We start from the raw sequence: 27,345 nt of genomic DNA, 5'->3' as shown, positions 1-27,345 counted from the left end.
TCTGGCACTGTGGTGGCATATCTGACACTGGAGGCATATCTGGCACTATGGGTGCAGATCTGTGTCTGGCACTGTGGGGGCATAACTGACACTGTGGGGGCATATATGTGTCTGGCACTCTGGGGGAATATATATGTGTCTGGCACTGTGGGGGCATATCTGACACTGGAGGCATATCTGGCACTATGGGTGCAGATCTGTGTCTGGCACTGTGGGGGCATAACTGACACTGTGGGGGCATATATGTGTCTGGCACTCTGGGGGAATATATATGTGTCTGGCACTGTGGGGGCATATCTGGCACTGTGGAGGCATATCTGGCACTATGGGTGCAGATCTGTTTCTGGCACTGTGGGGGCATAAATGTGTCTGGCACTCTGGGGGCATGTATGTATCTGGCACTGTGGGGGCATATCTGGCACTGTGGGGGCATATCTGGCACTGTGGTGGCATATCTGACACTGTGGAGGCATATCTGGCACTATGGGTGCAGATCTGTTTCTGGCACTGTGGGGGCATAAATGTGTCTGGCACTATGGGGGCATATCTGGCACTGTGGAGGCATATCTGGCACTGTGGGGGTATGACTGGCACTGTGGGGGCATGCCTGCCACTGTGGGGACATATGTATCTGGCACTGTGGGGTCATATGTGTAATGGGCATCATGTTGTGCGGCATAATGGGCATCATGGTGTTTGTAGTAATGTGGAATGGGCATTACGGTGTGGGGTGTAATGTGTAATTGGCATCACAATGTGCGGCATAATGTGTAATTGGCATTACAGATAGATAGTATATAATGATTTCAGTATCCTGTCATTGTTTGGGCTTGATTTGTGAGGCGTACTAGGTAACTGTGTGGGCCTTTATGTTTTTATGATGCTCCCTGCTGAATACCTGCCCCCCCCTGCCAGGGGCGTAGCCACCGTGAGGCAGCCCCCGCAGTCGCTTGGAGGCGCGACCGCCCGCGGGGTCTGTGGTGGGCGCCGGCGCCTGTTAGGAACAACCTGACTACTGCTGCCACCTCACCCTTTGGCGCGTCATTCCTCCTCCATCACACCTGCCCGCCGTTCGCTGAGTTGCGTGTGACCAGTAAGTTACTGTTATCAGAGTGTGACCTAAGCGCTGCGCCCACCCCGGCAATGTACGGGCGCGGGCACCGGGTACTGGCAGCGGCACTCCGCACAGCCGGATGTCATAATGCACTGTGACGGGGAAGTGATGTCGGGCGCAGGAGATATGGAACCCGGCACGGCTTGGTCCCTGGAGCTGAGCCCCGTCTGCCGCCGGAGTCGGGGTGAGCGACCAGGTTCTCCCTTGTATAAGATCCTTCCCCGGGTTCCTAATGTGTCTCAGTCGATGCACCCTTGTGTATCTGCACGAACAGGGTATTCTCCCCCGTATAGCTGTTCCTAGATGCTGTGGTAGGGTAAAAAGAAAAACAATTGCACTGCCAATATTTATGGAGCAATGCTGAATATTGGTATTTATAATGATGTGTTGCAATCACTGGAACCCCTAATTTGGCTATTCTAATTGTTGCAGTTTTCCTCATATCTGTTGCAGTATTTTAAGTCATCCCATCAAGAGCGCTAGCTGTACCCCCTACTACGTCCAGACTATTAATGCACAACATAGCAACCCCACTATAGAGGCTTATAGAAGCAAATACAGACTTTTTTTCTCTCTTGTGCACTCAAGGTGCCAGGAAGATGTGCGCTCAACATTGAAGGTAGATGCCAATCCTGGGGCATTTTTTCAATTCCGGAATTCCAGTTTGAAAAATTCCCAATTCCGGCATTCCTAAAAGAATCCCCCCCCCCCCCCCCCTCAGGTTATAGTGATTATCATGCCCAGTGCATGCCGCATGGAGCTATGAGGAGAAGTCGCAGGCAGAGTAGTTGCTGTGCCATAAAGGAGCCCTGGCCCTTGCAGCAACGATGACCTTCCTGGGATAACCATGCCCTCAATGTGGGTGATGACTGCACAGAAGTACCTGCAGCAGAGCTGGGCAATGGCCGCTCACATTTAAGTATTCTCTTCCCCTACTACTGTGGACATTAAGTGTAGGCTGTGCTACTACTCTGGGCATTATATGTAAGGGATGCTACCTCTGTGGGCATTGTGTATAAGTGGTACTACTGTTGGTATTGTCCATGTTAGTGGTTCTACTACTGTGGGAATTGTGCATTTAAGCTGTTCTACTACTATGGGCATGTATGTAAGGGGCAGTGTAGTATAATGTGAACAGGGGGCACTAACATGACTGCTTCACTGTGACAGTACAGCCTGGAATGATCACTAAAGAATTCTAGATTTTTCATACCCCCACTTCATACCCCAGTTCCCACTTCGACTATATATATATATATATATATATATATATATATATATATATATATATATATATATATATATATGTAAAAACAAGTGGCATGCTTGGGGGAGCAAATTTTATAGTTACGCCACTGCCCCCTGCCCACCACTGAATACCCTTGCTACCATGTAAGGGTGGCATTAGGGGCGTTACTTATTCCAGGTGGGAGGTGCTATGGGTGTGGCCCGAAAGGGTGGGTGTAGAGGGTTGAGTTCCACCACCTCCCTTGGACCACTTTAAGCACTGGTGGGCGCACACGATGACGCAGACACGTGAAATGAAGTGTTTCTGAGGACCTGCGTGTAAAGTCACATGATCCGCGCCATCGCCGGATGTTTCCATTGGTCATTCATGCTCTGAGATTCGTAGTGGTCACATGACTGCTTCATTAAGACCAGAGGGATAAATCGATCCTAATTGGTGCATCCAGAATATTTCTCGCCTACACAGTTTTCTATAACGGTCGCCACCTCTTAAAGTTACAGCTATATTTTCAATCCCAATCATTTTAAGAATATCTGGATTTCAGAAAAGGGGGTCATACGCTATGGGTAAGTATCTGTTCCTACAATGTTCTAGGAACCTCATCCGCAGCTTTCAGGTCGTACGACCAACATAATATAACCCGCAGCTGCAAATTAAAATATAAATAACAAATGATGAGTTGCAATTAATGAATCCGTTTATTTTATATTCTTTATCTTTCTGTCTGAGTATGAGAAGTGAGGGTGCATGTGATGCATTTGTTGCCCCCACATTTAAAGAACCCTTTTGGTTTCGGAGGGAGCCATGAAAGTTCTGGGTTGCATGATATAAAATGGGTTTTAAGAAACTTGGTGCTAACATATTTTTCAGGGATGTATTTTTCTTAAAGACAAAGATTGGTTCTTCTGGTAATGAGTTCAAAAGGAGGGGGTCTTGCTTCAGGATGTTGTAATTCTTTTTTATTATAGATCTTTTATTATAGGTGTCTATATATGCCAAGGTACTTGTGTATTATCACGGCTCCCATCTCATCCCATCTCATTGTATACCATAAGGCTTATGCAGCCCACACACGCGCCGATGCCGGCGGTGCGATGCTGTACGATGTGTGCTGCACATACTTTTTGTACTAGCTTTTTCTAGCACAGCATCGCATCGTATGCACATCGTATGCACAAGGCATACGATGCGATGCTGTGTGTGCTAGTTAAGCCCACAACGCACGCCGGTGTGGGGGCTGCATTAAGATGGTATGCAATGAGATGAGATGTGCTGCGATGGGACCCGATCTTATACAATTTAAAATTGTATACCATTGTATATGGCATACAATGAGATGAGATGAGATATTAAAATGTATAAGCACAATAATGGGTGCTTTCAAGGTCAATTGGACCCCCTATAAGATTTTTAATTGTATAAGCACCCTAATGGGTGCTTACAATGTTAAATGCACCCCCACGCCACCCCCACTATGAACGCCAACCCGAAGCGTGGCGAGTGCAGCGAGCCCGCAAGGGGCGGCGGTACGCATCCTCCGACCTTTTCATACCCCCACTGTCCATGTCGGCGTGGAGTTGATTTTATATAGTGTGGCGAGCGCAGCGAGCCACCGAGCCCAAAGCATGGCGAGGGGACGCGTAATACATGTAAAGTATTACACGTCCCCTCGCGGGGCTCGCTGCGCTCGTCAGGCTTCGGGCTCGGGGGTTTGATGCACTCGCCACACTATATAAAATCAACTCCACGCCGACATGGATAGTGGGGGTATGAAAAGGTCGGAGGACGCGTACCGCCGCCCCTCACGGGCTCGCTGCGCTCGCCACGCTTCGGGTTGGCGTTGATAGTGGGGGTGGCGTGGGGGTGCATTTAACATTGTAAGCACCCATTAGGGTGCTTATACAATTAAAAATGTTATAGGGGGGCCAATTGACCTTGAAAGCACCCATTAGTGTGCCTATACAATTTAAAATCTCATCTCATCTCTTCGTATGCCGTTGTATGTTATATACAATGGTATACAATTTTAAATTGTATAAGATGCCATAAGATGGAAATCGTGGGAGCCGTGATAATACACAAGTACCTATGCCAATTCTCTTTTTGTGGAGTTAGTTGGTCTTTCTTTGGGTTTTAGTAAAACCTCTAATGTACTGATATTATTCAAGGCTTTATCCAAAATAAATTTTGGATAACCTCGGTTCTCAAAGGACTTCCTCATTCCACAAGCCTGTTCATGAAAGGAAGCGGTGTCAGAACAATTTCTTTTGAGGCGTAAGAACTGCCTCTTCGGTATATTTTTGACCCATGGAGGTTAATGTGCACTTTGAAAGTGCAAATATGCATTAGTCCCTACTTCCTTAACATGATTTGTTGTATAGATTTTGTTATATCATATTTTAAGGGTTATATCAAAAAAAGTGGTTTTGTGAGAGTGAAAAATGTGCGTGAAGTTTAAATTAAATTGATTGGAATTGAGGTGATTAACAAAACTTTGGGCAGAAAGTTCATCCCCATCCCAAACAATGAAGAGGTCATCGATGTACCTGCCATAGAGGACCAAGCTCGACTCCCAGCCGCCCCCCCAGATGAGGTGGTCCTCGACCGCCCCCATATAGAGGTTGGCATAGCTGGGGGCAAACCTGGTCCCAATGGCAGTACCCATGATCTGTAAATAAAAAGTGTCTAAAAACAGAAAATGATTGTGCTGTAAAATGAAAGCTATGGGCATCTGTGATAAAGTGCTGGTGATCCAACCCCAGGTCCCCATCCGAGAATAATCTGTCTGGAATGACACCTGTTTCATGTGGAATGTTGGAATATAGACTTTGGACATCCAAAGTAAAAAAAATTGTAGGAGTTTTTCCATATTAGGTTCTGAATAATTTGTAAAAAATGAGTGGTATCTCGGATATGGGACCTGAGGGTGGAGACTCTGGGTTGTAGAAAAGAGTCAACATAAAATGAAAGATTGGATGTAAAAAAAATAATACCTGAATTAATGGGTCTCCCTGGGGGTGCAGTGAGGGATTAGTCTCTGCCCCACGTCACCTGCCCTCTGCCCCACATCTCCTGCCCTCTGCCCCACGTCTCCTACTCTCTCTGATGATGTTTATTGTACTCGTTCCAGAATCCATGGGGGCACAAGGAAAGTCTTTCTGCGTGTGTGGGACTCCGTGCAGTCTGGTCAGGTTTGGGAAGGAATTGTCTATGGTGAAAATGCCGAGCAAATCATCTGCCAAATATCTGGCCAAGAAATACAACAAGACTGAGGACTACATTTCGTGAGTATAGTGCCGTCATTGCATACTGGATAGTGCTGAGCGCAGATGGCGTCCATGCTAGGTGCTTCCTATATTAGGCTCCACCCTCCCGCAGCATCTGTCTGTCAACCTTTCCCTCTCGATTGTTAGCTCCTAGCCTACAGGAGGCCGCCCCCAGCTCACAGGAGGCCGCCCTCAGCTCACAGGAGGCCGCGCCCAGCTCACAGGCGGCAGCCCCCAGCTCACAGACGGCAGCCCCCAGCTCACAGGAGGCCGGACCCAGCTCACAGCCGGCCGCCCCCAGCTCACAGGAGGACGGCCCCAGCTCACAGGAGGCCGGCCCCAGCTCACAGGCGGCCGGACCCAGCTCACAGCCGGCCGCCCCCAGCTCACAGGAGGCCGTCCCCAGCTCACAGCCAGCCGCCCCCAGCTCACAGGCGACCGCCCCAGCTCACAGGCGGCCGCCCCCAGCTCACAGACGGCCGCCCCCAGCTCACAGACGGCCGCCCCCAGCTCACAGACGGCCGCCCCCAGCTCACAGGCGACCGCCCCCAGCTCACAGGCGGCAGCCCCCAGCTCACAGACGGCAGCCCCCAGCTCACAGGAGGCCATCCCCAGCTCACAGGCGGCCGCACCCAGCTCACAGGTGGCCGCCCTCAGCTCACAGGAGGCCGCCCTCAGCTCACAGGAGGCCGCGCCCAGCTCACAGGCGGCCGCTTCCAGCTCACAGGCGGCCGCTTCCAGCTCACAGGAGGCCGCCCCCAGCTCACAGGAGGCCGCCCCCAGCTCACAGGCGGCCGCCCCCAGCTCACAGGCGGCCGCACCCAGCTCACAGGCGGCCGCACCCAGCTCACAGGAGGCCGCCCTCAGCTCACAGGAGGCCGCCCTCAGCTCACAGGAGGCCGCCCTCAGCTCACAGGAGGCCGCGCCCAGCTCACAGGCGGCAGCCCCCAGCTCACAGGAGGCCGGCCCCATCTCACAGGAGGCCGCCCCCAGCTCACAGGAGGCCTCGCCCAGCTCACAGGCGGCCGCCCCCAGCTCACAGGAGGCCGCCCCCAGGTCACAGGAGGCCGCCCCCAGCTCACAGGAGGCCGCCCTCAGCTCACAGAGGCCGTCCCCAGCTCACAGGAGGCCGCCCTCAGCTCACAGGAGGCCGCCCTCAGCTCACAGGCGGCAGCCCCCAGCTCACAGGCGGCCGCCCCCAGCTCACAGGCGGCCGCCCCCAGCTCACAGGAGGCCTCCCCAGCTCACAGGAGGCCGCGCCCAGCTCACAGGAGGCCGCACCCAGCTCACAGGAGGCCGCGCCCAGTTCACAAGCGGCAGCCCCCACCTCACAGGCGGCCGCCCCCAGCTTACAGGAGGCCGTCCCCAGCTCACAGGAGGCCGCCCTTAGCTCACAGGAGGCCGCGCCCAGCTCACAGGCGACTGTCACTAACTTTGAATGTTTGTGTCTGTTTCAGGGAAAATGTTTTAATTATGGACATTTTCTTTGAAGCTCTGAACTATGAAACTATTGAGCAGAAGGCAGCGTATGAAGTGGCCGGGCTGCTGGGTAAGAACCACGTTATGTGCCCACATATGGCATTAATAATACATTATATAGGAAGTGGCCGGGCTGCTGGGTAAGAGCCACATTATGTGCCTACATATGGCATTAATAATACATTATATAGGAAGTGGCCGGGCTGCTGGGTAAGAGCCACGTTATGTGCCCACATACGGCATTAATAATACATTATATAGGAAGTGGCTGGGCTGCTGGGTAAGAGCCACATTATAAGCCCACATATGGCATTAATAATACATTATATAGGAAGTGGCCGGGCTGCTGGGTAAGAGCCACGTTATGTTACCCATAATGCATCAATAATACATTAGATAGGAAGTGTCCCGGGGCTGCTGGGTAAGAACCACGTTATGTGCCCACATATGGCATTAATAATACATTACATACGAAGTGGCCAGGCTGCTGGGTAAGAGCCACGTATGTGCCACATAATGCATTAATAATACATTACATAGAAAGTGGCCGGGCTGCTGGGTAAAAAACACGTTATTTGTCCACATATGGCATTAATAATACATTATATAGGAAGTGCCAGGCTGCTGGGTAAGAGCCACGTTATGTGACCCATAATGCATCAATAATACATTATATAGGAAGTGGCCGGGGCTGCTCGGTAAGGACCACGTTATGTGCCCACATATGGCATATATAATACATTATATAGGAAGTGGCCGGGCTGCTGGATAAGATCCACGTTTTGTGCCCACATATGGCATTAATAATACATTATATAGGAAGTGGCCGGGCTGCTGGGTAAGAGCCACGTTATGTGCCCACATATGTCATTAATAATACTTTATATAGGAAGTGGCTGAGCTGCTGGGTAAGAATCACGTTATGTGCCCACATATGGCATTAATAATACATTATATAGGAAGTGGCCGGGCTGTTGGGTAAGAGCCATGTTATGTGCCCACATATGTCAATAATAATACTTTATATAGGAAGTGGCTGGGCAAAAACCACGATATGTGCCCACATATGGCATTAATAATACATTATACATGAAGTGGCCGGGCTGCTGGGTAAGAACCACGTTATGTGCCCACATATTGCATTAATAATACATTATATAGGAAGTGGCCGGGCTGCTGGGTAAGAACCACGTTATGTGCCCACATATTGCATCAATAATACATTATATAGGAAGTGCCCAGGCTGCTGGGTAAGAACCACGTTATGTGCCCATATATTGCATTAATAATACATTAGATAGGAAGTGGCCATGCTGCTGCTGGGTAAGAACCACGTTATGTGCCCACATATGGCATTAATAATACATTATATAGGCAGTGGCCGGGCTGCTGGGTAAGAACCACGTTATGTGCCCACATATTGCATTAATAATACATTATATAGGAAGTGGCCGGGCTGCTGGGTAAGAATCACGATATGTGCCCACATATGGCATTAATAATACTGATATAAGAAGTGGCCGGGATGCTGGGTAAGAGCCACGTTATGTGCCCACATATGTAATTAATAATACATTATGTAAGAAGTGGCCGGGCGGCTGGGTAAGAGCCACGTTATGTGCCCACATATGGCATTAATTCTACATTATATAGGAAGTGGCCGGGCTGCTGGGTAAGAACCACGTTATGTGCCCACATATGGCATTAATAATACATTATATAGGAAGTGGCCGGGCTGCTGGGTAAGAACCACGTTATGTGCCCACATATTGCATTAATAATACATTATATAGGAAGTGGCCAGGCTGCTGGGTAAGAGCCACGTTATGTGCCCACATATTGCATTAATAATACATTACATAGGAAGTGGCCGGGCTGCTGGGTAAGAGCCACGTTATGTGCCCACATATTGCATTAATAATACATTATATAGGAAGTGACCGGGCTGCTGGGTAAGAACCACGTTATGTGCCCACATATTGCATTAATAATACATTATATAGGAAGTGGCCAGGCTGCTGGGTAAGAGCCACGTTAGTTGTCCACATATGGCATTAATAATACATTATATAGGAAGTGGCCGGGCTGCTGGGTAAGAACCATGTTATGTGCCCACATATGGCATTAATAATACATTATATAGGAAGTGGCCGGGCTGCTGGGTAAGAACCACGTTATGTGCCCACATATGGCATTAATAATACTGATATAAGAAGTGGCTGGGATGCTGGGTAAGAGCCACGTTATGTGCCCACATATGTAATTAATAATACATTATGTAAGAAGTGGCCGGGCGGCTGGGTAAGAGCCACGTTATGTGCCCACATATGGCAATAATTCTACATTATATAGGAAGTGGCCGGGCTGCTGGGTAAGAACCACGTTATGTGCCCACATATGGCATTAATAATACATTATATAGGAAGTGGCCGGGCTGCTGGGTAAGAACCACGTTATGTGCCCACATATTGCATTAATAATACATTATATAGGAAGTGGCCAGGCTGCTGGGTAAGAGCCACGTTATGTGCCCACATATTGCATTAATAATACATTACATAGGAAGTGGCCGGGCTGCTGGGTAAGAGCCACGTTATGTGCCCACATATGGCATTAATAATACATTACATAGGAAGTGACCGGGCTGCTGGGTAAGAATCACGATATGTACCCACATATGGCATTAATAATACATTATATATGAAGTGGCCGGGCTGCTGGGTAAGAGCCACGTTATGTGCCCACATATTGCATTAATAATACATTATATAGGAAGTGGCCAGGCTGCTGGGTAAGAGCCACGTTATGTGCCCACATATTGCATTAATAATACATTACATAGGAAGTGGCCGGGCTGCTGGGTAAGAGCCACGTTATGTACCCACATATTGCATTAATAATACATTATATAGGAAGGGGCCGGGCTGCTGGGTAAGAACCACGTTATGTGCCCACATATTGCATTAATAATACATTATATAGGAAGGGGCCGGGCTGCTGGGTAAGAACCACGTTATGTGACCCATAATGCATTAATAAAACATTATATAGGAAGTGCCCGGGCTGCTTGGTAAGAGCCACGTTATGTGCCCACATATTACATTAATAATACATTATATAGGAAGTGGACGGGCTGCTGGGTAAGAACCACGTTATGTGCCCACATATGGCATTAACAATACATTACATAGGAAGTGACCGGGCTGCTTGGTAAGAGCCACGTTTTGTGCCCACATATTGCATTAATAATACATTATATAGGAAGTGGCCGGGCTGCTGGGTAAGAACCACGTTATGTGCCCACATATTGCATTAATAATACATTATATAGGAAGTGGCCGGGCTGCTGGGTAAGAGCCACGTTATGTGCCCACATATTGCATTAATAATACATTATATAGGAAGTGACCGGGCTGCTGGGTAAGAACCACGTTATGTGCCCACATATTGCATTAATAATACATTATATAGGAAGTGGCCAGGCTGCTGGGTAAGAGCCACGTTATGTGCCCACATATTGCATTAATAATACATTACATAGGAAGTGGCCGGGCTGCTGGGTAAGAGCCACGTTATGTGCCCACATATTGCATTAATAATACATTATATAGAAAGTGGCCGGGCTGCTGGGTAAGAACCACGTTATGTGCCCACATACATTATATATATATTGAGAGGAAATGGCTGGTGTTGACTCACTTGATATAATTAATCTGTGTCTGTACCCAGGTGACATCGGGGGACAGATGGGGCTGTTTATTGGAGCCAGTATCCTCACTATCATGGAGATCTTCGATTATCTGTACGAGGTATGACCCTAATGACTGACAGGCAGAGACATGTATCCATACCACGACACGCCCCACTTTGGGCTGGGACAGTCCTGATGATGGGAGGGGGCTGTCTCACTGCTGGCAGAATCTATGGAAGTACTAAGAAGGCTTCGGGGGTGAGACCACACCTCCATGCCATTAGGCCACACCCCTTTCCAGTGAACACCAGGCTGGTATGTTGAAGGTATGTGGGCAGTAGCTATGTTAGGTGTCCTGCTCTATATCTGTTCACTTAGGGCAGGCATGTCCAAACTATGGCCCTCCAGCTGTTGTGAAACTACAAGTCCCATCATGCCTTGCCACAAGTTTGCTATGGCAAAGCATGCTAGGATGCGTAGTTTGCAGCTGGAGGGCCATAGTTTGGACATTCCTGACTTAGGGTGTCCATCATGCCACACACGGGACTCAGTCACTGTACAGACCTCACATCACATAGTACAGGGGTGACCATTGGTATTCGGTCCCTGGGTCCACAATGTCTGGGTCTGCAATCATTAGGTCGACCACTATTGGTCAACAGCGACTAGGTCGACACCTAAAAATGGTCAACAGACTGAAGGTCAAAATTTACAGAAGGTCGACACAAGCTTTAGGTCGATATTGGTCATGGTTGCTACTTTTTCAAATTTTTGTACGGACCGACTTCATACTTTGGCATCCAAGTGGGCATAGAGTGAAAAATGTAATTGTGAGTGCCGACGCGGTACATATATTTGGTGTCCAGGTCAACATATACAGTAACTGAACATGAAAAACTCATGTCAACCTTCTGTCAAAGTTGACCTTGAGTCTGTGGACAATTTTTCAGTGTCAACCTAGTCATCGTTGACCATTTGTGGTTGACCTAGTGACTGTCCACCCCACAACAAATAGATTCAGAATGGAGGTCTTTCAGGAGATAGGTAAACAGTGCAGCTGATTTCCAGCCATTGCCCACCCATAGTAGGTAGAACAGATAGATGAGGAGCACTCGGCTATATGGAGGTCTTGCAGGAGATAGGTAGACGCACAGCCATGATACTGATCTCCAGCCATCACTAAACCATGGTAGGTAGAACAGACAGATACGGAGCACTCGGATGCATGGAGGACTTGCAGAAGATGGGTAGACAGTGCAGCTGATCTCCAGCCATCACTCATCCATAGTAGGTAGAACAGACAGATGAGGAGCACTCGGCTATATGGAGGTCTTGCAGGAGATAGGTAGATGCACAGCCATGATACTGATCTCCAGCCATCACTAAACCATAGTAGGTAGAACAGGCAGATACGGAGCACTCGGATGCATGGAGGACTTACAGGATATGGGTAGACAGCGCAGCTGATCTCCAGCCATCACTCATCCATAGTAGGTAGCACAGACAGATGAGGAGCACACTGCTGTATGGAGGACTTGCAGGAGATAGGTAGACAGTGCAGCAGTGATACTGATCTCCAGCCATCACTCATCCATAGTAGGTAGCACAGACAGATGAGGAGCACTTAACTGTATGGAGGATTTACAGGAGATAGGTAGACAGTGGAGCTGATCTCCAGCTACAGTATCACTCACCCATAGTAGGTAGAACAGAGAGATGAGGAGTACTTGGCTGTTTGGAGGACTTGCAGGAGATAGGTAGACAGTGCAGCTGATCTCCAGCCATCACTCACCCATAGTAGGTAGAACAGACAGATGAGGAGCACTCGACTGTATGGAGGACTTCCAGGAGATAGGTAGACAGTGCAGTAGTGATACTGATCTCCAGCCATCACTCACCCATAGCAGGTAGAACAGACAGATGAGGAGCACTCGGCTGTATGGAGGACTTGCAGGAGATAGGTAGACAGTGCAGCTGATCTCCAGCCATCTTTCACCCATAGTAGGTAGAACAGAGATATAAGGAGCAGTTGGCTGTAAGGAGGACTTGCAGGAGATAGGTAGACTGTGCAGCAGTGATAATGATCTCCAGCCCTTATTCACCCATAGTAAGTAGAACAGAGATATAAGGAGCAGTTGGCTGTATGGAGGACTTGCAGGAGATAGGTAGACTGTGCAGCAGTGATACTGATCTCCAGCCATCATTCACCCATAGTAGGTTGAACAGAGAAATTAGGAGCAGTTGGCTTTATGGAGGACTTGCAAGAGACAGGTAGACAGTGCTGCTGATCTCCAGCCATCACTCACCCATAGTAGGTAGAACAGACAGACAAGGAGCACTCAGCTCTTTGGAGGACTTGCAGGAGATGGGTCAACAGAGCAGCTGTGATGCTGATCTCCAGCCATCACTCACCCATAGTAGGTAGAACAGACAGATGAGGAGTACTCCGATGTATGGAGGACTTGCAGGTGAAAGGTAAACAGCGCAGCTGTGATACTGATCTTCAGCCATCACTCACCCATAGTAGGTAGAACAGACAGATAAGGAGTACTCGGATGTATGGAGGACTTGCAGGAGACAGGTAGACAGAGCACCTGATCTCCAGCTACAGTATCACTCACCCATAGTAGGTAGAACAGAGAGATGAGGAATACTTGATTGTTTGGAGGACTTGCAGGAGATAGGTAGACGCACCGTCATGATACTGATCTCCAGCCATCACTAAACCATAGTAGGTAGAACAGACAGATACGGAGCACTCGGATGCATGGAGGACTTGCAGACGATGGGTAGACAGTGCAGCTGATCTCCAGCCATCACTCATCCATAGTAGGTAGAACAGACAGATGAGGAGCACTCGGCTATATGGAGGTCTTGCAGGAGAAAGGTAGATGCACAGCCATGATACTGATCTCCAGCCATCACTAAACCATAGTAGGTAGAACAGGCAGATATGGAGTACTCGGATGCATGGAGGACTTACAGGAGATGGGTAGACAGCGCAGCTGATCTCCAGCCATCACTCACCCATAGTAGATAGAACAGAGAGATGAGGAGCACTCAGCTCTATGGAGGACTTGCAGGAGATGGGTCGACAGAGCAGCTGTTATACTGATCTCCAGCCATCACTCACCCATAGTAGGTAGAACAGACAAATAAGGAGCAGTTGGTTGTATGTAGGACTTGCAGGAGATAGGTAGACTGTGCACCTGATCTCCAGCTACAGTATCACTCACCCATAGTAGGTAGAACAGAGAGATGAGGAATACTTGGCTGTATGGAGGACCTGCAGGAGATAGGTAGACAGTGCAGCTGATCTCCAGCCATCACTCACCCATAGTAGGTAGAACAGACAGATGAGGAGCACTCGACTGTATGGAGGACTTCCAGGAGATAGGTAGACAGTGCAGTAGTGATACTGATCTCCAGCCATCACTCACCCATAGCAGGTAGAACAGACAGATGAGGAGCACTCAGCTCTATGGAGGACTTGCAGGAGATGGGTCGACAGAGCAGCTGTGATACTGATCTCCAGCCATCACTCACCCATAGTAGGTAGAACAGACAGACAAGGAGCACTCAGCTCTATGGAGGACTTGCAGGAGATGGGTCGACAGAGCAGCTGTGATACTGATCTCCAGCCATCACTCACCCATAGTAGGTAGAACAGACAGATGAGGAGCACTCGGCTGTATGGAGGATTTGCAGGAGATGGGTCGACAGAGCAGCTGTGATACTGATCTCCAGCCGATTTGCAGTAGCTATTCCAATGTAGTGCAGGGAGATAGTGTCAGTGGATCACAGAGGTGGAGATGAGGATATAATGGGGGAGACTACTAGAATTGACAGTACAGTTTGTAGAGGGTTGGATAAAGCTGCTGTAGCTGCTGGAGGACATTACTGCTGTACATCAGGTAAGCCAGGTTGTCAGAGGGTTGATGGAAGTTCCTGGGACTGTGGTTTGGGGTAGAATCTGTGGATAGGTTACACAGTATGCACTGACTATGGGAAGAGAGTCTAGTGCTGGAAGATGCTGCGGTAGCCTGCATTGCTGGAGTGGTGCAGGCTAAGGGGCTGGTATAGACCCGGGCTATGGCCGTGAGCAGAAGGAAGGGCAGAGCCACTATCCCACGGAAATCTCTGTGCGGGGTTCATCCAATGACCCCACAAAAGGTGCAGAGCATACTTTATCTAGCCTGGTGCCATCAAAGTGACTGCCCCACAAATATAGCGATAATCTAAATCTTACACTCTAGTCTCCATGCCACTTACGCCCGCCGTATAACATATGTGATATCCGATGATATATCTTACACATGTCCATGCCACTAACGCCCGCCGTATAACATATGTGATATCCGATGATATATCTTACACATGTCCATGCCACTAACGCCCGCCGTATAACATATGTGATATCCGATTATATATCTTACACATGTCCATGCCACTAACGCCCGCCGTATAACATATGTGATATCCGATTATATATATTACACATGTCCATGCCACTAACGCCCGCCGTATAACATATGTGATATCTGATTATATATCTTACACATGTCCATGTCACTAACGCCCGCCGTATAACATATGTGATATCCGATGATATATCTTACACATGTCCATGACACTAACGCCCACTGTATAACATATGTGATATCCGATTATATATCTTACACATGTCCATGCCACTAACGCACGCCGTATAACATATGTGATATCCGATTATATATCTTACACATGTCCATGCCACTAACGCACGCCATATAACATATGTGATATCCGATGATATATCTTACACATGTCCATGACACTAACGCACACAATATAACATATGTGATATCCGATGATATATCTTACACATGTCCATGACACTAACGCACGCCATATAACATATGTGATATCCGATGATATATCTTACACATGTCCATGCCACTAACGCCCGCCGTATAACATATGTGATATCCGATTATATATCTTACACATGTCCATGCCACTAACGCCCGCCGTATAACATATGTGATATCCGATTATATATCTTACACATGTCCATGCCATTAACGCCCGCCGTATAACATATGTGATATCCGATTATATATCTTACACATGTCCATGACACTAACGCACACCATATAACATATGTGATGTCCGATTATATATCTTACACATGTCCATGCCACTAACGCACGCCGTATAACATATGTGATATCCGATGATATATCTTACACATGTCCATGACACTAACGCACGCCATATAACATATGTGATATCCGATGATATATCTTACACATGTCCATGCCACTAACGCACACCATATAACATATGTGATATCCGATGATATATCTTACACATGTCCATGACACTAACGCACGCCATATAACATATGTGATATCCGATTATATATCTTACACATGTCCATGCCACTAACGCACACCATATAACATATGTGATATCCGATGATATATCTTACACATGTCCATGCCACTAACGCCCGCCGTATAACATATGTGATATCCGATGATATATCTTACACATGTACATGCCACTAACGCACGCCGTATAACATATGTGATATCCGATTATATATCTTACACATGTCCATGACACTAACGCCCGCCGTATAACATATGTGATATCCGATAGCCCTATTACACATGTAATATCTGCTGTTACCGTAGGTTTTCCGGGACAAAGCACTCGGTTATTTCCAGAAGAGGAAGAAGTCACAATGTAAAGAGAACGACAAACTGGTAATAAAATCAGTAACGAGATGAAGATTGTAACTTGACACAGGAGCCCCAGTATAGAGAGCCCCATGACACAGGAGCCCCAGTATAGAGAGCCCCATGACACAGGAGCCCCAGTATAGAGAGCCCCATAACACATGAGCCCCAGTATAGAGAGCCCCATGACACAGGAGCCCCAGTATAGAGAGCCCCATGACACAGGAGCCCCAGTATAGATAGCCCCATGACACAGGAGCCCCAGTATAGATAGCCCCATGACACAGGAGCCCCAGTATAGAGAGCCCCATGACACAGGAAACCCAGTATAGAGAGCCCCATAACACATGAGCCCCAGTATAGATAGCCCCATGACACAGGAGCCCCAGTATAGAGAGCCCCATAACACATGAGCCCCAGTATAGAGACCCCCATGACACAGGAGCCCCAGTATAGAGAGCCCCATGACACAGGAGCCCCAGTATAGAGAGCCCCATGACACAGGAGCCCCAATATAGAGAGCCCCATGACACAGGAGACCCAGTATAGAGAGCCCCATGACACAGGAGACCCAGTATAGAGAGCCCCATGACACATGAGCCCCAGTATAGATAGCCCCATGACACAGGAGCCCCAGTATAGAGAGCCCCATGACACAGGAGCCCCAGTATAGAGAGCACCATAACACAGGAGCCCCAGTATAGAGAGCCCCATAACACATGAGCCCCAGTATAGAGAGCCCCATGACACAGGAGCCCCAGTATAGAGAGCCCCATGACACAGGAGCCCCAGTATAGATAGCCCCATGACACAGGAGCCCCAGTATAGAGAGCCCCATGACACAGGAGCCCCAGTATAGAGAGCCCCATGACACAGGAGACCCAGTATAGAGAGCCCCATGACACAGGAGACCCAGTATAGAGAGCCCCATAACACATGAGCCCCAGTATAGATAGCCCCATGACACCGGAGCCCCAGTATAGAGAGCCCCATGACACAGGAGCCCCAGTATAGAGAGCCCCATAACACAGGAGCCCCAGTATAGAGAGCCCCATAACACAGGAGCACCAGTATAGATAGCCCCATAACACAGGAGCCCCAATATAGATAGCCCCATGACACAGGAGCCCCAGTATATAGAGCCCCATAACACATGAGCCCCAGTATAGAGAGCCCCATGACACAGGAGCCCCAGTATAGAGAGCCCCATGACACAGGAGCCCCAGTATAGAGAGCCCCATGACACAGGAGCTCCAGTATAGAGAGCCCCATGACACAGGAGCCCCAGTATAGAGAGCCCCATAACACATGAGCCCCAATATAGAGAGCCCCATAACACAGGAGCCCCAGTATAGATAGCCCCATAACACAGGAGCCCGAGTATACAGAGCCCCATGACACAGGAGCCCCAGGACACAGTATACAGGGCCCCATAACACAGGAGCCCCAGTATATAGAGCCCCATGACACATGAGCCCCAGTATACAGAGCCCCATGACACAGGAGCCCCAGTATAGAGAGCCCCATAACACAGCAGCCCCAGTATAGAGAGCCCCATAACACAGAAGCCCCAGTATAGAGAGCCCCATAACACAGGAGCCCCAGTATAGAGAGCCCCATGACACATGAGCCCCAGTATACAGAGCCCCATGACACAGGAGCCCAAGTATAGAGAGCCCCATAACACAGGAGCCCCAGTATAGAGAGCCCCATGACACAGGAGCCCAAGTATAGAGAGCCCCATAACACAGGAGCCCCAGTATATAGAGCCCCATAATACAGGAGCCCCAGTATAGTGAGCCCCATGAAACAGGAGCCCCAGTATAGAGAGCCCCTTAACACAGGAGCCCCAGTATACAGAGCCCCAGGACACCGTATACAGAGCCCCATAACACAGGAGCCCCAGTATAGCGAGCCCCATAACACAAGAGCCCCAGTATAGAGAGCCCCATAACACATGAGCCCCAGTATAGAGAGCCCCATAACACATGAGCCCCAGTATAGAGAGCCCCATAACACATGAGCCCCAGTATAGAGAGCCCCATAACACATGAGCCCCAGTATATAGAGCCCCATGACACAGGAGCCCAAGTATAGAGAGCTCCATAATATAGGAGCCCCAGTATAGAGAGCCCCATGACACAGGAGCCCCAGTATAGAGACCCCCATAACACATGAGCCCCAGTATAGAGAGCCCCATAACACATGAGCCCCAGTATAGAGAGCCCCATAACACATGAGCCCCAGTATAGATAGCCCCATAACACATGAGCCCCAGTATAGAGAGCCCCATAACACAAGAGCCCCAGCATAGAGAGCCCCATAACACATGAGCCCCAGTATAGATAGCCCCATAACACATGAGCCCCAGTATAGAGAGCCCCATAACACAGGAGCCCCAGTATAGAGAGCCCCATGACACAGGAGCCCCAGTATGGAGAGCCCCATAACACAGGCGTGCCAGTATAGAGAGCCCCATGACACAGGAGCCCCAGTATAGAGAGGCCCATTACACATGAGCCCCAGTATAGAGAGCCCCATAACACATGAGCCCCAGTATAGATAGCCCCATAACACAGGAGCCTTAGTATAGATAGCCCCATGACACAGGAGCCCGAGTATACAGAGCCCCATGACACAGGAGCCCCAGGACACAGTATACAGGGCCCCATAACACAGGAGCCCCAGTATAGATAGCCCCATAACACATGAGCCCCAGTATAGAGAGCCCCATAACACATGAGCCCCAGTATAGTGAGCCCCATAACACATGAGCCCCAGTATAGAGAGCCCCATAACACAGGAGCCCCAGTATAGAGAGCCCCATAACACAGGAGCCCCAGTATAGAGTGCTCCACTACACAGGAGCCCCAGTATAGAGAGCCCCATAACACAGGAGCCCCAGTATAGAGAGCCCCATAACACATGAGCCCCAGTATAGATAGCCCCATAACACAGGAGCCCCAGTATAGATAGCCCCATGACACAGGAGCCCAATTATAGATAGCCCCATGACACAGGATCCCCAGTATACAGAGCCGCATGACACAGGAGCCCAAGTATAGGTAGCCCCATGACACAGGAGCCCCAGTATACAGAGCCCCATGACACAGGAGCGCCAGGACACAGTATACAGGGCCCCATAACACAGGAGCCCCAGTATAGATAGCCCCATAACACATGAACCCCAGTATAGATAGCCCCATAACACAGGAGCCCCAGTATAGATAGCCCCATGACACAGGAGCCCCAGTATACAGAGCCCCATGACACAGGAGCCCCAGTATAGATAGCCCCATAACACAGGAGCCCCAGTATAGAGAGCCCCATAACACAGGAACCCCAGTATAGAGAGCCCCATAACACAGGAGCCCCAGTATAGAGAGCCCCATGACCCATGAGCCCCAGTATACAGAGCCCCATGACACAGGAGCCCCAGTATAGATAGCCCCATAACACATGAACCCCAGTATAGAGAGCCCCATAACACAGGAGCCCCAGTATAGAGAGCCCCATGACACAGGAGCCCCAGTATATAGAGCCCCATGACACATGAGCCCCAGTATATAGAGCCCCATAACACAGGAGCCCCAGTATAGAGAGCCCCATAACACAAGAGCCCAAGTACAGAGAGCCCCATAACACAGGAGCCCCAGTATAGATAGCCCCATGACACAGGAGCCCCAGGACACAGTATACAGGGCCCCATAACACAGGAGCCCCAGTATAGAGAGCCCCATAACACATGAGCCCCAGTATATAGAGCCCCATGACACAGGTGCCCAAGTATAGAGAGCCCCATGACACATGAGCCCCAGTATACAGAGCCCCATGACACAGGAGCCCCAGTATAGAGAGCCCCATAACACAGGAGCCCCAGTATAGAGAGCCCCATAATACAGGAGCCCCAGTATATAGAGCCCCATAACACATGAGCCCCAGTATATAGAGCCCCATGACACAGGAGCCCCAGGACACAGTATACAGGGCCCCATAACACAAGAGCCAAAGTATAGAGAGCCCCATAACACATGAGCCCCAGTATAGAGAGCCCCATAACACAGGAGCCCCAGTATAGAGAGCCCCATGATACAGGAGCCCCAGTATAGAGAGCCCCATGACACAGGAGCCCCAGTATATAGAGCCCCATAACACAGGAGCCCCCAGTATATAGAGCCCCATAACACAGAAGCCCCAGTATATAGAGCCCTATGACACAGGAGCCCCAGTATAGATAGTCCCATGACACAGGAGCCCCAGGACACAGTATACAGGGTCCCATAACACAGGAGCCCCAGTATAGAGAGCCCCATAACACATGAGCCCCAGTATATAGAGCCCCATGACACAGGAGCCCCAGTATAGAGAGCCCCATGACACATGAGCCCCAGTATACAGAGCCCCATGACACATGAGCCCCAGTATACAGAGCCCCATGACACAGGAGCCCAAGTATAGAGAGCCCCATAAAACAGGGGCCCCAGTATAGAGAGCCCCATAATACAGGAGCCCCAGTATAGAGAGCCCCATGACACAGGAGCCACAGTATAGAGAGCCCCATAACACAGGAGCCCCAGTATACAGAGCCCCAGGACACCGTATACAGAGCCCCATAACACAGGAGCCCCAGTATAGAGAGCCCCATAACACAGGAGCCCCAGTATAGAGAGCCCCATAACACAGGAGCCCCAGTATAGAGAGCCCCATAACACAGGAGCCCCAGTATAGAGAGCCCCATAACACAGGAGCCCCAGTATAGAGAGCCCCATAACACAGGAGCCCCAGTATAGTGAGCCCCATGACACATAAGCCCCAGTATACAGAGCCCTATGACACAGGAGCCCAAGTATAGAGAGCCCTATAACACAGGAGCCCCAGTATAGAGAGCCCCATGACACAGGAGCCCCAGTATAGAGAGCCCCGTGACACAGGAGCCCCAGTATAGAGAGCCCCATGACACAGGAGCCCCAGTATATAGAGCCCCATGACACATGAGCCCCAGTATATAGAGCCCCATAATACAGGAGCCCCAGTATACAGAGCCCCATAACACAGGAGCCCCAGTATACAGAGCCCCATGACACAGGAGCCCCAGTATACAGAGCCCCATGACACAGGAGCCCCAGTATAGAGAGGCCCATAACACATGAGCCCCAGTATAGAGAGCCCCATAACACATGAGCCCCAGTATAGAGAGCCCCATAACACATGAGCCCCAGTATAGAGAGCCCCATAACACAGGAGCCCCAGTATAGATAGCCCCATGACACAGGAGCCCGAGTATACAGAGCCCCATGACACAGGAGCCCCAGTATAGATAGCCCCATGACACAGGAGCCCGAGTATACAGAGCCCCATGACACAGGAGCCCCAGGACACAGTATACAGGGCCCCATAACACAGGAGCCCCAGTATAGAGAGCCCCATAACACATGAGCCCCAGTATAGAGAGCCCCATAACACAGGAGCCCCAGTATAGAGAGCCCCATAACACAGGAGCCCCAGTATAGAGTGCCCTATAACACAGGAGCCACAGTATAGAGAGCCCCATAACACAGGAGCCCCAGTATAGAGAGCCCCATAACACATGAGCCCCAGTATAGAGAACCCCATAACACAGGAGCCCCAGTATAGAGAGCCCCATAACACAGGAGCCCCAGTATAGATAGCCCCATAACACATGAACCCCAGTATAGAGAGCCCCATGACACAGGAGCCCCAGTATATAGAGCCCCATGACACAGGAGCCCCAGTATATAGAGCCCCATAACACAGGAGCCCCAGTATGGAGAGCCCCATGACACAGGAGCCCCAGTATAGAGAGCCCCATAACACAGGAGCCCCAGTATATAGAGCCCCATGACACAGGAGCCCAAGTATAGAGAGCCCCATAATACAGGAGCCCCAGGACACAGTATACAGGGCCCCATAATACAGGAGCCCCAGTATAGAGAGCCCCATAACACATGAGCCCCAGTATATAGAGCCCCATAACACATGAGCCCCAGTATATAGAGCCCCATGACACAGGAGCCCCAGGACACAGTATACAGGGCCCCATAACACAGGAGCCCCAGTATAGAAAGCCCCATAACACATGAGCCCCAGTATAGAGAGCCCCAGGACACCGTATACAGAGCCCCATAACACAGGAGCCCCAGTATAGAGAGCCCCAGGACACCGTATACAGAGCCCCATAACACAGAAGCCCCAGTATAGAGAGCCCCATAACACATAAGCCCCAGTATAGAGAGCCCCAGTATAGAGAGCCCCAGTATAGAGAGCCCCATGATACAGGAGCCATGATACTGGAGCTACAGTATACAGAGCCCCAGGACACGGTATACAGAGCCCCAGGACACGGTATACAGAGCCCCAGGACACGGTATACAGAGCCCCAGGACACGGTATACAGAGCCCCAGGACACGGTATACAGAGCCCCAGGACACGGTATACAGAGCCCCAGGACACGGTATACAGAGCCCCAGGACACGGTATACAGAGCCCCAGGACACGGTATACAGAGCCCCAGGACACGGTATACAGAGCCCCAGGACACGGTATACAGAGCCCCAGGACACGGTATACAGAGCCCCAGGACACGGTATACAGAGCCCCAGGACACGGTATCCATCTACTTCAGAACGTCAGCGCATTCGCCCCTCTACACCTGCCTACATTATACTGGCACTAGGTATTCCTCAGACATTAGCCAGGCGTTGGATAAATGTGGGTCATGAATGGTCAGTGGTACAGCAGCTGCAGTGTTGGACCCATATCCCTCTGCTTGGTCACTGCACCACGATTGGTTCTGGTATGAGCAGACATTTGGGCTGTGTGGGGAAAGTGTTCAGATCCAAGGTGACATCATCTACACTACACATTAGCATGAGACTGACCATATAGAAGAGGGGATGATGATCAAATCATATGAATGGCTTCTTGCAGAAATGCTGCAACCCCCAATGGCCACCCGTACCCCCAGTGAGAGTAGAACTGGTATATTGGTATCACTGGGCTGAGAGATCTGGGGGACAGCCTACAGGCTGAGGGCGCAGAGCCTACAGGCTGAGGGCGCAGATCCTACAGGCTGAGGGTGCAGATCCTACAGGCTCAGGGCCCAGAGCCTACAGGCTGAGGGCGCAGAGCCTACAGGCTGAGGGCGCAGAGCCTACAGGCTGAGGGCGCAGAGCCTACAGGCTGAGGGCGCAGAGCCTACAGGCTGAGGGTGCAGATCCTAGAGGCTGAGGGTGCAGATCCTACAGGCTCAGGACCCAGAGCCTACAGGCTGAGGGCGCAGAGCCTACAGGCTGAGGGCGCAGATCCTACAGGCTGAGGGTGCAGATCCTACAGGCTCAGGGCCCAGAGCCTACAGGCTGAGGGCGCAGAGCCTACAGGCTGAGGGCGCAGAGCCTACAGGCTGAGGGCGCAGATCCTACAGGCTGAGGGCGCAGAGCCTACAGGCTGAGGGCCCAGATCCTAAAGGCTGAGGGCCCAGAGCCTACAGGCTGAGGGAGCAGAACCTACAGGCTGAGGGCGCAGAGCCTACAGGCTGAGGGAGCAGCACCTACAGGCTGAGGGCGCAGAGCCTACAGGCTGAGGGCCCAGATCCTAAAGGCTGAGGGCCCAGATCCTACAGGCTTAGGGCGCAGAGCCTACAGGCTGTGGGCGCAGAACCTACAGGCTGAGGGCCCAGAGCCTACATGCTGAGGGCGCAGAGCCTACATGCTCAGGGCCCAGATCCTATAGGCTCAGGGCCCAAATCCTACAGGCTGAGGGCGCAGAGCCTACAGGCTGAGGGCGCAGATCCTACAGGCTGAGAGCGCAGAGCCTACATGCTGTGGGCCCAGAGCCTACAGGCTGAGGGCCCAGAGCCTACAGGCTGAGGGCCCAGAGCCTACAGGCTGAGGGTGAAGATCCTACAGGCTGAGGGCGCAGAGCCTACAGGCTGAGGGCGCAGATCCTACAGGCTGAGGGCCCAGAGCCTACAGGCTGAGGGTGCAGATCCTACAGGCTGAGGGCGCAGAACCTACGAGCCCTAAGCGTAGCGAGCGGATGCGGAATACGAGCCCGAAGATTGGCGAGCGCAGCGAGCCCCACGAGGGGCTGCGGAATACATGTAAAGTAATCCATGTCCACTCGCCACACTTCGGGCTCGGCAGCTCGCTGCGCTCGCCACACTATCTAAAACTCAACTCCATGCCGACGTGGATAGTGGGGTATGAAAAGGTCGGAGGACGCGTACCGCTGCGCTCGTCACACTTCGGGTTGATAGTAGGGGTGGCGTTGACAATGGGGGTGCATTTAACATTGTAAGCACCCATCAGGGTGCTCGTACAATTAAAGGTACTTGTTTCCTAGAACGGCCACAATCGTGAGTGATCGTGGCTCTTAATTAAGGGACACGATCCTCACGATGTGGCCGATTTTTTACAATTTTTTCCCTTTGATTGACAGAAATCGGGTCAATCGGTCGGTCGCGACCAATTAAAATCGGCCGCGATGCGACCGACCGATTGACCCGATTTTTCCATAGACTTCAATGTTAAAAAATCTTTTAACATTGAAATCGGTCGGTCTTGTGCCATTATAATGGCACAAGATGAGATGGACTTGATTAAGTCCATCTCACATAGGGAAAAATGATAAAAAAGGTGAAATGGGCCAATATGACCCATTTCACATTTTTTATGTGCCCGCCATGACCCCACGATAGACGTCAACCCGAAGCGTGGCGAGCGCAGCGAGCCCGCGAGGGGCGGCGGTGCGCGTCCTCCGACCTTTTCATTCCCCTACTATCCACTAGGGCGTGGAGTGAGAATAGAATAGTGTGGCGAGCGCAGCGAGCCACCGAGCCCGAAGCGTGGCGAGCGCAGCGAGCCCCGCGAGGGGACGCGTATACCTGTGAAGTTATACGCGTGCGCTCGCCACGCTTCGGGCTCGGTGGCTCGCTGCGCTCGCCACACTATTCTATTCTCACTCCACGCCCTAGTGGATAGTAGGGGAATGAAAAGGTCGGAGGACGCGCACCGCCGCCCCTCGCGGGCTCGCTGCGCTCGCCACGCTTCGGGTTGACGTCTATCGTGGGGTCTAGCCCACTTAGTAACATTTGGGGGGGCAATTGAAAATAATCATGTGAAAAAAAAAAAAAAATCGGGTGAAAAATCGGTCGGTCGGATCGGTCGCATCGCATGCGACCAAATCGCATGCGATGCGATCGATCCGATTTTTTATCTTACGACCACAACGATCTAAATCGTTGTGGCCGTGCTAGGAAACAAGTACCCAATTAAAAATCGAATCACATCACATCGTATGTGTCCTGTATGTATAATGATCTATATGCACATATGTGTCCTGTATGTATAATGATCTATATGCACATATGTGTCCTGTATGTATAATGATCTATATGCACATATGTGTCCTGTATGTATAATGATCTATATGCACATATGTGTCCTGTATGTATAATGATCTATAAGCACTTATGTGTCTTGTATGTATAAACATATTTTATGCAGTGAACTTACACACATTTACATACTGTACAACACATAAAATACCTGAGAAAGCCCAGAAAATAGAGCGGTCACAATTCAGGGCAAATACAATTTCACATCTATCTCTCTCTCTCTCTTTCTCTATTTTTCATCTCATAGACCTCTTGTTTCAGCTCCTGCTCATGTCCTCCTACCCTTCTACTCCACACACCTATCTCATGTCCTCCTACCCTTCTACTCCACACACCTACAGTATCTCATGTCCTCCTACCCTTCTACTCCACACACCTATCTCATGTCCTCCTACCCTTCTACTCCACACACCTATCTCATGTCCTCCTACCCTTCTACTCCACACACCTATCTGATGTCCTCCTACCCTTCTACTCCACACACCTATCTGATGTCCTCCTACCCTTCTACTCCACACACCTATCTCATGTCCTCCTACCCTTCTACTCCACACACCTATCTCATGTCCTCCTACCCTTCTACTCCACACACCTATCTGATGTCCTCCTACCCTTCTACTCCACACACCTATCCTCATGTCCTCCTACCCTTCTACTCCACACACCTATCTCATGTCCTCCTACCCTCCTACTCCACACACCTATCTCATGTCCTCCTACCCTTCTATTCCACACACCTACAGTATCTCATGTCCTCCTACCCTTCTACTCCACACACCTATCTCATGTCCTCCTACCCTTCTACTCCACACACCTATCTCATGTCCTCCTACCCTTCTACTCCACACACCTATCTCATGTCCTCCTACCCTTCTACTCCACACACCTACAGTATCTCATGTCCTCCTAGCCTTCTACTCCACACACCTATCTCATGTCCTCCTACCCTTCTACTCCACACACCTATCTCATGTCCTCCTAACCTTCTACTCCACACACCTATCTCATGTCCTCCTACCCTTCTACTCCACACACCTACAGTATATCATGTCCTCCTACCCTTCTACTCCACACACCTATCTCATGTCCTCCTACCCTTCTACTCCACACACCTATCTGATGTCCTCCTACCCTTCTACTCCACACACCTATCTCATGTCCTCCTACCCTTCTACTCCACACACCTATCTCATGTCCTCCTACCCTCCTACTCCACACACCTAACTCATGTCCTCCTACCCTCCTACTCCACACACCTATCTCATGTCCTCCTACCCTTCTACTCCACACACCTATCTCATGTCCTCCTACCCTTCTACTCCACACACCTACAGTATCTCATGTCCTCCTACCCTTCTACTCCACACACCTATCTCATGTCCTCCTACCCTTCTACTCCACACA

At 50.2% G+C, this 27,345-nt stretch overlaps 1 protein-coding gene across 1 annotated transcript in view; it reads left to right on the top strand.

Moving 5' to 3' along the window:
- Positions 1 to 27,345, top strand: part of ASIC3 (acid sensing ion channel subunit 3) — a 233,865-nt gene that overhangs the window by 183,298 nt on the left and 23,222 nt on the right. Inside the window, exons 6-9 of the mRNA XM_083186467.1 lie at positions 5,494 to 5,647; positions 7,087 to 7,178; positions 10,838 to 10,917; positions 16,481 to 16,552. Of these exons, the coding sequence (XP_083042593.1) occupies positions 5,494 to 5,647; positions 7,087 to 7,178; positions 10,838 to 10,917; positions 16,481 to 16,552 (398 nt within the window). The remainder of the gene's footprint in view (positions 1 to 5,493; positions 5,648 to 7,086; positions 7,179 to 10,837; positions 10,918 to 16,480; positions 16,553 to 27,345) is intronic.

This window comes from Crinia signifera, chromosome 5 (genome assembly GCF_055691185.1).
Source record: "Crinia signifera chromosome 5, ASM5569118v1, whole genome shotgun sequence".
NCBI lineage: Eukaryota > Metazoa > Chordata > Amphibia > Anura > Myobatrachidae > Crinia > Crinia signifera.
The sequence above is the reverse complement of the archived record's forward strand: the minus strand, read 5'-3'. Positions and strand labels throughout refer to the sequence as shown.